The sequence below is a fragment of the Mandrillus leucophaeus genome, unplaced genomic scaffold (genome assembly GCF_000951045.1).
Source record: "Mandrillus leucophaeus isolate KB7577 unplaced genomic scaffold, Mleu.le_1.0 Scaffold88, whole genome shotgun sequence".
Lineage (NCBI taxonomy): Eukaryota > Metazoa > Chordata > Mammalia > Primates > Cercopithecidae > Mandrillus > Mandrillus leucophaeus.
The window spans coordinates 5,748,695-5,760,289 of NW_012109585.1; the positions used below are offsets into that span (position 1 = coordinate 5,748,695).

An 11,595-nucleotide genomic window follows, 5' to 3' on the forward strand; every position below is an offset into this window, starting at 1 on the left:
GCCTTGGCCTCCCAAAGTGCTGGGATTACAGGCATGAGCCACTGTGCCCAGCCACTTCTACTTTTTTGCTATTATGAATAATGTTGCTATGAACATTTGTGGAGAGGTTTTTGTATGGACATGTGTTCCTAGTTCCCTTGGGTGTATACCTAGGATTGGAATTGCTGGGCCATAAACTATTTTATCCTTTTGAGGAACTGCCAATTGTTTTCCAAAGTGACTACACCATTTTTCAATCACTCCAGCAATGTAGGAGGGTTCCAATTTTTCTACGTCTTCAGCAACACTTATTGTCTTTTAAATGTTATTTCTTCTTTAATGAAAAAACTTCATTTATGCACGTGGTAACACACACACACACTTACAATGGAAAGCCAAAAGTCTCCAGCCCTGTTTCACCCCTCCTTAGTCCAAGTCCCATTCCCAGCAAACCATCTTCCTTTTTGTTTTTAGTTTTTCCATGACTATCATTATAATTCCAAAGATTTCTTGATTCATTCATTATTGTTTTTTCTTTTTATTATGAAAACTTTCAATTATGTATAAAAGCAGAATAGTATAATCAACCCCCTGTACACATCCCCAGCTGCAACAACTGTCAATCTATGACCACTTTTACCAACTGTTTTTTGCTTTATCAATGTTAGATATCGTATATTTATTTCCCTATTGAAGAAAGAAAATTTACCTAATTTATTCTACCTCTTCCAAATTTTTATAGTAAATTATTTTTCATTCTTCTATTACCTTTGTAATTTTGATAAATCCCTAAACCTTGTGTTCTTGTTCCATCCACCGTAGACAGTGTTATTTAACTCCCCCTTCTCCATGCAAGCTGGAGATAGCAGTGCCCACCTCTCTTTCTTTTCTTCTGCTTTCCCCTCCCAGCTTTTTCCAGCTATAGCTCTTATATTGTTCCATGGATAGCAATTTGTAGTCTGTTCTCTAATCATCATCAAGTCTTCTGTGCTTTGTCTATTGGTTGGTTCTAAGACTTGAGAGTCAAGATAATTTACATTATTACGACTTTAAATATCATTCACTGTAGAGCCATGTGGTGTACTAAGGATTACTTCTTTTTTTCTGTAGACTCAGTATAACAATCCTTGTGCCAATGGGGGAAGAACATTTTAGACATCCAGTTGATACCTTTTCTGTTCAGAAATATATGGTAATCCGTAGCACTCATGGACCCACAGTGTCTTATTTACATCTTGTGTGGCCTTGTATTCTTTAATTATCTTGTGCATTATATCCCTAACTCGAGAGGGAGCTCCTTGAGGGGGAAGTGGTCTTTCCTGTTTTGCTCCCACAGCATTTATAGTCTCTTGGTAAATTAAATTGATTTCCCCAAAAGTTGCAAACCATGATTTCATTTGTCAAGTAAACATAGCCAATACCTTAAATGCCATTGCTGTTAGATTCTATATATACTTTATTTTATGATGAGTTATAAATATATAAATATTTTAAAAATAAAGCTATTAAAAACTCATAAATTAAAATATTCAGCTCCGACACTTTGAATATTTCTCTTTCATGATCGTCTTTAGCCTTTCCAAGAAGTCTTCCAACGTACTCTGGCTGGCTTCCTTCACAGGACAGGAGTTCTACAAAAGAAGCATTTAATTAGCTTGCATTGGTAAGCATTTGTCTTGCCTGCCTGTCTACTTGATCAAGCCTACTCTGGTACTTGCCACCTGAACACTTACCAAACCAAGGCCTCCAGTCTAGCCTGACTGGGAGTCGTCTCTATCACTAGGCCAGCAGGTGTTGCCTGTTTTGGGTGCATACTACTTACACTTCTAGAAATGGTTACTGTATACCATTACCTATCTGCTTTTGGGGTGGGCAGGGCGGCGGGGAGTGCAGTCTCTGGAGAGGTGTGTCACAGCTAGGTGCTTGCTCAGAGGGTGGAACTTGAAGGTGCTGGCTCAGACCTGCCCGTGCTCTACTGGGCCTTCTGCATGGCTGCCTGGACTGCTGAGAGAGATTCAGTCATGTGGCCCTCCTGTCATTAAACAGCAGCACTGCAGCACAGCAGCCCTAAAGGTGGGAAGGATTCCAGATGCTACCCCCAGGCCACTGCTTCAGTTTGAATCTCAGCGCTACCATTTATTAATTGTATTGCTGAGAACGTACTACTTAATTTATAAAAGCTTCAGTTTATTTTTAAAGTCGGGACAATTGTTTGCCTACTTGCCTGCTTCATAAGATAATGGAGAGAATTAAAAGAGAACATGTGTTGTGCCAAGTTCCTATCCCGTGACCTATCCCATTGTCTACAAGGTGATAGGCCCAAAGAAGGGATACATGTCCTTGTTCTCTTCTAAAGCCAATTAATTCCTCCACTCGATATTAGATAACACCCACTCTGGGCCACAAGGACTTCTGCCCTCTAATGATTCCTCCGCTTTCTCCTCTCTTCAGTTCTCCCTACTCCACCAGACCGTTCCCCCAGGTGCATTAGCATGCTGGGTATACACCCCACCTTAAAAGAGCTTCCCTCACTCCATAACCGCCCTGCAGCCATGGTTCAGTTTCTCTGCAGCCTTATAGCTAAACACCTTCAAAGAGTGTTCTGCCCTCACTGTTCCTTCTTTGGCTTCTCTCACCGCCCCATCCTCGGTGAGCCCACTCCAGCTGGACTTTCCTTCCTGCTTCTCCATTTACATCAGCCTCACCCATGACCTCCATCAGTCAAACCCAGGGGCCTTTCTCAGTCCTCACCTGACCTGACCTTTCAGTACATTTGAAACAGTCGACCCTCCCTCCGTGAGTGTCCTCACCGGCCTCCTGGGATACCGCCCACTCTCCAGTGTTCTCCTGCCTCACTGGTCTGAGGAGTCTCAGGCCCCTTTACTGGATCCTCCTCTCCTGACCTCCATGTGTTGATCTCAGGCTCAGTCCTTTGATCTCTCCCTTTCTGTCATTCAGACTTTCAATAGCATCTATCTAAGGACTCTCCTTTTTGTACTGCAAGTTCTGACCTCTCCCCTAAGTTCCAGACTTTTCTAACCATCTTCTCAACATCTTCACTTGGCTGTCCAACAGCCACCTTACATGTACAATGTACAAAATTGAACTCTTGATCTTCTGCTTAACCTCCAGCCCTGCCTTGCCCCCAGTCTTCCATCGCTCTATAAACGGTACCAACCATCGCCAGAGGGGTTTAGGCAGGAACGAAGAGGTCATCTTTTCCTCCCCTGTATCTTACCCCTTACAACTGATCTGTCAGCAAATCTTTCTGGTTTTATTTTTAGTCATATCCCAAATCTATTCACTGTTCCCATCCTGTCCATGCCACCATCATCTCTAGCCTGGTTTACTGCCTCCCAACAGGCCATCTTGCTTCTATTCCTCCCCCTTTCAGCCTATTTACCACACAGTAGCCAGACTGACCCTTTTAAATCACGTAAATCAGATCGTACAGTCTTTGCCCTGCCCAAAGCTCTGCAGGTGTTCCCTGCCATACTCGTGGTGGAATCTCAAGGCCTTGTGTGATCTGCTGTCCTAGAAACTCCACTCACTGTGATCCAGCCACACTGGCCTTCCTACTGGTCTTCAAATACAGGAAGTTCATTTCCATCCTAAGGCCTTTGCATAGCTCCTCCTGCCTGGAATGGTCTCTCCCCAGTTAGTCATGTGGCCTGCTCCCTCACTTAATTCAAATATCTGCTCAGATAATGTCATCAGCTCCTAAGTCAGCCCCCTCCCCCATGACCCTTATGTTCTTTATTCCTATGTTTTTCTTTGTAGCACGTATCACTACTGGGCATCATTTTACATGTTTGTTTTTCTAACTCTCCCACTAGAACATCCCACGAGAACAGGGACTTGGCCTGCGTGTCTTTAGTGACACGTCCTCAGCACCTAGAACCGCACCCAGCACTTACGGAACTTCAGCAAATACTTAGTGAATGAGTGAATGAATGAATGGGTTGACCAAGGGTGCTGCAGCTCCTAAGGAGGAGTGTTTAGAAGTGAGGCTGCTGTCCACCAGGAGCCATGCTGCCAGCTTGCTAGGAATACAGTGCAGCTTACCAAGCCCGCCAGGCCCCAGAGGTTCCTGTCGAGCCGTTTCAGGAATCGGATCAGCTGCTTGTGCCTGTGGAACTGCTGTGCAGTCGCACCCAGGCAGCGAGTGTCCTTCTCATGGTGGCTGTAGAACTGCCGGAGCACAGTCGCAGCCCTGCAGAAGGTTTCCTTCTCAGTTGTGTTCTGGAAAGACAAATGCCACAGATAGCCATGTGCCAGCTCCATTTGGAGGATGGGAAAGAGATTTTTTCCTCTTGATTTCTTCTTTCCAGAGGGACAAATGGAGGTGAGTTTGCTCAACTACAGACCTGTCTTCAAGTATTCCACTGAAGGAAGGCTGCTTGCCACAGTCACAAACCTCTGTCAACAACCTCTCCCAATTGCAAACGCAGCAGCCTTCTCCCCAGAACCCCCCAGTTTCCTTTCTCTTGGAGGAGTTTGCTGAAAGGGTACCTGAATAAAGCCACCCCACAAGGAAAGGGCACAGTGGGGACTAGAATGCAGGACTATCTATCGCTACAGCCCACGTTCCGCGTCCGTATCTCTATACCCCATGAGCTATTCTGCTATGGACAGTGCCCACATGAGCTCTCAGTCAGGTTCTGCTCTCGTTCCCAAAGGTTTTAAAACCCAGCTTTCCCTGGAAATCCTGCATGCCTGTTGAATAAATGAGGGCACATCCTTTGGCCTGGACTCTGCTGCTTTGGGCAGCACTATCCGTTTGGTCCTCCCCATGGGGGAGGAGAGCAGCACATGGTCCAAGTGAGGAGCTAAGACATTACCCCAGGCAGCAAGAGATAAGTGTACAGATTGGGGAAAGGTGTCCTGGGAGATCAGGGGAGGCTCTGGGAGCAGGTGCCATTGAGCTGAGCGTTGGGCAGTTTCTGTAAGGGGCCTTTTGGCCCCAAATGGTGCAGAGTGAGAATCTCCCTGAAATGCTGGCAGCTGTGAGGGTCTGGCCACATGGCTCTTCCTGGGGCCCTTAACCTTAGAGAAGGGAATGGACACACAGGGAGACAAGTCATTGGGAACCCAGGAGAGGGATTTTGTCTCGGTCTGAACTGGTTTGTCCTCTCATTTTTCACTGAAGAACAAAGATGCAGAACTTGGAGAGGGTTCTTAGCTTGAGCCTAGTTCCTTTATCCAGTTGAGAGAAAGCTATCCCCAGCCTCTGCCCCGACATGCTCTGGTCCCTTGCTACTCAAAAGTGTGGTCCATGACCAGAATCATGGACATCACTGGGAGCTTCTTAGAATACAGAATCTCAGACCACCCCTGCCCCACCCAGACCCTCTGAATCAGAACAGTGACAAGATCCTCAGGGATTTCTATCAGCAGCACTGTCCAAGCAGCTTTCAAGTTCTTACAGTTACATTTTTTTTCCTGATGATCAAGGTAACGTGTATTTACTATAAAGGTAATTATATATTCAACAAAAGTACATTCACTCATCCCATCAGCCAGAGGTAACTACTGCTGTTAATATTTTGGTAAATATCATCACACTTTAAAAAACACTTTTTAAAATAGGGATCAACTGTTGATACTGTTTTGTAACTTTTTTACCCTTTGCATATACTATAAGCATTTCCTAAGCCCTTTGGTGGTATTTGAGAACATGGGTTTGAGAGCTGCATAGAAACACATTGCATAGTGGTGCTGTCATTTGTCAGGCCCCTTTACAATTGTAATTTGCCTTATTTACAGCAGCTTTCTCTTTCTGTAAATAAGTGGCAGTGAGTAAACTATATAAATCTTTGTGTTCATCTCTTATTTATATAGGCTACATTCTAGGAATGCAGTTCATATTTTAGCGTTTTTTTTCAGGAAGATCTAGACCCAGATTGAGGCACCAGAATCCCAGGCTATGGAAGCTTCCCCTTTCCTCTGTGGGGCGTGACGTCCCATGGGCAGAGCGGTTGGAAAGACATTTACTTAATGAACTGACTTGAGAGTCACTCCTGGTTCCTGATTCTAGTTGGAAATATAAGAGTGTGTCAGTATTTTTGGGCTCTTGGAGCCAAGAAACAGACCTCTCTGTGCTTTGTGGGCGAGTCGAGGTGGAGGGGACACAGGGGCTGGTGGGGGGCGGCAGATGCTACCTGAGTGTCTGGAAGTGGGCAGACATGCATGCTGCTGCAGAGGGAACAGTGAGCTTCAAGAAGGCCAAAAAGCCTTTGCTTCTTTTCCCACAAACCTTGGTGAGATTTTTCTGAAATGCTGGCTTGGAGCCTGGAAATTAACTTAATTTTGACCCATATATGGCCACATAGTATAGGAAAAAAATCCTCTAAAGATATTTTTCAAAGGACTTTCTAAAGGAAACAAGGATAAAATAAGAAGTGAAAAGAGTCTGCATTAAATGGAAAAACTTTAAAAGAATACATCCTAAGGGCAGCTTTAGTGCAAGGTCTTTACGTTTTAGTTGCTCTGGTATCGCAGCGAGGGGGCGACACTCCATCCCTGCTGTGACCCTGGACTCCTTCTACCTGCCTGTCTAGCTCCGGCTGCTGAGTGTGTCTGCCAGTGGCTCAGGGAGTGCACTTTGACAGCCTGGCTGACCTCACCGTTCAGAACTGCTTAGGGAGTGACTGAGAAGGAGGTCTGTCCCTCCCGGGAATGTCAGGAAACAGCCACTTAGGAGATTTCTTCTGTGGCAGTGACTCTGTGAGAGTTCTGACTTGGTTCTTGACCAGCCTCACTGAGGACCATACAAATCCAGCCTGACTGGCACTGCATTCATTATCTCCCATCCTGCCCAGGGTAGTCAGCTAGTGCTCTATATGAGAAACTCTTTCAAAAAACGGAGATATTTGAGGTTCATTATGGAACTCTCTGTAGAATTATGAACTTTAGCTCTCTTTGGTAAGTAGGAAATAGCTCCATCTACTCGTCCACCCAAGAAACCCGTCATCGACCAGCCAGCTTGCTTCTTCCCACTTTGCTGTTCCTCAGACCGCCTTGACTTCATAGACACCCCAACAGGTGTTACCTGTGAAGCTCAGGACCTAGATCAGTGCCTTCTTTCCAGCAACTGCCAAGAGTAGAATGCTACCCAACTTAGAGATACTAAAATTCTTGTTCCCCCCGAAGAAATAAAATCAATAGGCTGGATTTTGGAAAGATGTTTTCTTTGGGAACACAAAGAAGTACCTTTTCCTCTGCATACCACCTGTGTAGGTTTTTGAAAATAGCAACATTTCACTGTTCTGCAATATCTTAACATGTAAGTAAGCAGTGCGGAATCTTCGAGGGGAAGAAAAGAGTAGAAGAGTGAGATTGAGAACTCCAGGAGGATGAAGTTCGGGGAAGGCGAATGAGACAGGTAAGAGTAAAGGCAGGCAGTGGGGATTGTTCTAGGAGATGTCTGTGTGTGTGAGAGGGAGGTGAGTGAGGACTGAGTGAAGAGGGGAGTTAAGGACGGGAGGGCAGTGGTGTCCTCGCCTGCGCCTGGAGGTCTTCCAGAAACAGCCCAGATGGATAGCCCCAGGCTCAGCATCCTGGAGGGTTTGATCCTTTCCAACCTGGGCACCTCCTTCTTAGAATCATCGCTTCTCTGCAACGTGTCCTTGCTTTTAATCAGGGTTATATCATCTCACAATAACACTTTCCACTAACTCAAGAACTGGATTCCAATCAACCTTGCAATCACCTTCAGAATCACTTTCGTATCTTCACACATGGAAACTGAGGTGCAGAGAGGTGTGAAGATGTGCCGAAGGCCGGCCACACAGCTGTCAGTGGCAGAGCGGGGTCTAAAACCATAGGCAGTCTCACCTCCAGGCCCTCAACCCTCACCCTTCCTCCAGGCCTGACTTCTAGTGAGGTGGCCCTTCCCTAGGCTTTGTTAGAGCCTTCTCAGCAGTGCCACAGGCCTCCAGAGACCCAGTGCTCAACCCGGTGGACTGTTGGCTTCTAGTAGGAGCCATCTCAGTTGGAAGGACTTAGAAATTTTGTGTATATACACACACACACACACACACACACACACACACACACAAACTGTTGTCCAGGTGCAGTGGCTAATCCCAGCACTTTGGGAGGCCGAGGTGGACGGATTGCTTGAGCTCAGAAGTTCAAGACAAGCCTGGGCAAAATGAAATGGCAAGACCCCATCTTTACAACAAAAATACAAAAATTAGCCAGGCGTGGTGGCGCAGACCTGTCATCCCAGTTACTTGGGAGGCTGAGGTGGGAGGTTAGCTTGAGCCTGGGAGGTGGAGGCTGCTGTGAGCTGAAATCGCACCACTGCACTCTAGCCTGGGTGACAGAGCAAGACCCTATCTCAAAAGAAAAAAAAAACAAAGTGTGGATTTACCCTTCAGGAATCTCATCCTGTATTGAACTCCTGGGATAACGTTTAATGAATGAGATAGTCCAGATAAAGGCCCGAAGAGCAGTTTCCCTCATGAAGCAGGATGGGCCCTGTTCTATGGCCTGGGTGCCAGGGCGTGACCCTGCCCAACACACAGGGCTTCACTGCTGGCCAAATCATCCCCCTAGTTCGCATGGAAAGCAGTAGTTAGGAGACCACTGTGAAATTGAGGCTTTGGGGCTTTCATTCTCAGCCGTGTGTTTCCATGAAAACAGGAACTGAAATGCACAAAACTATTGATACGGCTGTAGTCATGTGTTTGTCAGAGAAAATGCACTATCAGCTGTCAAATCTATCTCCTCCCACTACAGATAGAGGGGTGGGGGTGAGGCAGCACAGGAGGCAGAGAGGCGAGGTGCCCAGGCAACCGGAAGCAGGGATGTGCTGGACGCTGCCCAGCAGGATGGTTCCGGACCGAGCTGGACGGGAATTCGGCCCGCCAGAGCAAGCTGAGGAGCCCTGGACCGCCAGCCCTGGAACCCAGAGGGCTGTTAGGTGGCCAGGCTGTGGAAGAGGAGGGGCTCTGGTGATACCTTTTCTGTTGCCATAGGAAGTCTCTTAGACAAAATGAAAGCTCCCTCAACCTGTCATCTCAATATCTGTTTCTGTGAGAGTATTTGGTTTTTCAGAAATGTATGGGCCAGAAAAATTCTCCCATTCAACAGGCATTTATTGAGTGCCTCCTACGTTCCAGGCACTATGCCAAAGCTAAGTAAAACCCAAGAGGGCTTTTCTTTGACCAGGATCTGAGTCAGGACTATAGCATGTAAGCTTTCTATTACACATCTAAATCAAGTGAAACCAGAAAGACCAAAACACACTTAAGAGTAAAAATCAGACTTCTCGTTCTTTGAAAACATCTAACACCTTAGAGTTAATTTGGGCCTGCTTGTTTTCCATTAGACAAGTTTCTTATTCAGACACTTGGGGATGGATCTCCCCATTTGCTAAAACAGACCGTGGGACGGCTTCTTACCTTGGAGGCAGCAAGGATGTCCGTTATGGTCAACTTGGTGCACAGAGTCTTGGTCCAGGCAGAAATGAGAGAGCAAGAGACAGAGTTAACCTCCAACTGGACAGAGCAGTCCTTGATGAGCATCTCTCACTCCCTCCAACTGAGGAAACTTCCTACAAACCCTCAGAAAAAAGAGTGACAGGGGAAGCCTGGCTGTGTGCCCCGGGCTGCCACCAACCACCAGTTCCAACTTCTCTAGCTTAACGTTTTCATGGCCTAGAAATACTGACAGCATCACCAGAACATCTGGAGAGATGGTGCCAGATAGGTACTCACCTTCTGCTCTGTGAGGCTGTTCAGAGTTTCGATGATCTCCCGTAAGGCGATATGGCAGTTGTGTCCGTGGGCAAAGTTGCCGGCACATGCTAGCAGGAAGAACAGAGGGGGAAGCAGTTGGGAGGTGAGACCCATTAATAGGTGTCAATTTGCAATGACAATGTGAGACAATTAGTTTATCAGGAGAAGCTAACGATGCAATGCTGACAAAGATATCTCTATATATAGATTTAAAATTGCTGAAACCGAGGGAAAATGAGTTTACATTGGAAATTTTCGTTACACCAGATTGTCAGTCACTTGGGGCCAATCAGCACCTCTCTTCCAGGAGAAAAAATGCCTCACAAACAGGTAAAATGTTCCTGTGAAATCAGACCAATAGGAAAATGAAACCTTTTTAAAAAAAATTAACTACAAAGTTTCAGCATAGGAAATTACACCATAATTTGCTCTTTAGATTAATCTTATCAGCTTGGGGCTGCTGCTGGCTTTTTGCTTTGCATAGAAGGGAGAGGCCACAGGTGTCCGAATTTGTTGTAATGCAGTCCTCTTGGGGAAAGATAGAGTAATATCAAGAAAGTTTGACTTGAAAAGTATTTTAACCTGGCTTCTTCCAAGTACAGGTGGTATCTTGGAAACTGTCCTGTCGTGGAAAAGCTGATCTGGGGCTCTTTCTCTGCGTAGAGGGAGAATAACAGGCAGACTCTCCTGCCCCAGCACTGGGGGACAATGTTCTCCCAAGTTTAGGTGTTTGGAGAAGGACAGGCCACATCAGGTGAGGCCTAGTTTGGGTCCCAGCAGGTCCATAAGGTTCTTACCCATAAGGAAGCCCTTGGCAAGGTAAGTCTATTCTGAGGTTTCAGGAATAACTTTTTTTTTTTTTTTTTTCCTGAGACAGGGTCTCACTCTGTCACCCAGGCTGGAATGCAGTGTTGTGATCAGGGCTCACTGCAGCCTCGACCTCCCAGGCTCAAGTGATCCTCCCACTTCAGCCCCCCTGAGTAGCAGGCGCGTGCCACCACACCATGCCTGGCTAATTTTTATTTTTATTTTTTGGTAGAGATAAGAGTCTCACTATGTTGCCTAGGCTCATCTCAAATTCCTGGGCTCAAGTGATCCTCCTACCTCGGTCTCCCAAAGCTCCGAGATTACAGGTGTGAGCCACCATGCCTGGCCAGGAATGCCCACTTTTTGAATGGAACCTAAACATATCCTCAGCTAATTAGGAAAAAGAGCTACAGTCTTATCAACTTACAAATCAGCTCTCCTTGTCAGTGCCCCACCACCCGCCCTGCTTGTTTTTTATTGAATTCATGTGGACACAATAAGGTGCTCATTGCCTCACCCCAGCCGTGAACGTAAGGATCCCGCCATTCACTCAGGTGCCTGGGCCCTGTGCACAGCCCACCCAGCCTCCCAGTAAGGGCTCATGGGCAGCAGGATTATTGGGCCCTGCCTGTCCCCTGCTTTTCTCCCAGAACCTTCCCTTCCCTTGGTCTCTGACCTTCTTTTCACTATGAATTTCCTTTTTTTTTTTTTTCTTTTTGAGACAGTCTCGCTCTGTCACCCAGGCTGGAGTGCAGTGGCGCAATCTCAGCTTACTCCAAGCTCTGCCTCCTGGGTTCACACCGTTCTCCTGCCTCAGCCTCCCGAGTTGCTGGGACTACAGGCACCCGCCACCACGTCTGGCTAATTTTTTGTATTTTTAGTAGAGATGGGGTTTCACCGTGTTAGCCAAGGTGGTCTTGATCTCCTGACCTCGTGATCCGCCCGCCTCGGTCTCCCAAAGTGTTGGGATTACAGGCATGAGCCACCGTGCCTGGGCCTCCCTATGAATTTCTTCTGGAATATCATCTAAAAATGTGTGTTGCTAAAGTTTTGCCTCTCTTCC

The 11,595-nt window shown here is 46.5% G+C and overlaps 1 protein-coding gene across 2 annotated transcripts; it reads right to left on the minus strand.

Annotated features, from left to right (window-relative positions):
- Positions 1-1,417: 1,417 nt before the first annotated feature.
- Positions 1,418-9,906, minus strand: IL4 (interleukin 4). Of its 2 annotated transcripts, XM_011969262.1 has the most exons (4): positions 9,705-9,906; positions 9,390-9,437; positions 4,045-4,221; positions 1,418-1,610 (listed from the first exon to the last, which is right to left on the minus strand). In XM_011969262.1, exons 1-4 carry the CDS (start codon positions 9,837-9,839, stop codon positions 1,509-1,511), a joined length of 462 nt encoding a protein of 153 aa, XP_011824652.1. In that variant the 5' UTR covers positions 9,840-9,906; the 3' UTR covers positions 1,418-1,508. The 2 variants fall into 2 exon arrangements, with proteins under 2 accessions (XP_011824652.1, XP_011824653.1); XM_011969263.1 differs by lacking the exon at positions 9,390-9,437 and having other exon boundaries at positions 9,705-9,904.
- Positions 9,907-11,595: the final 1,689 nt, after the last annotated feature.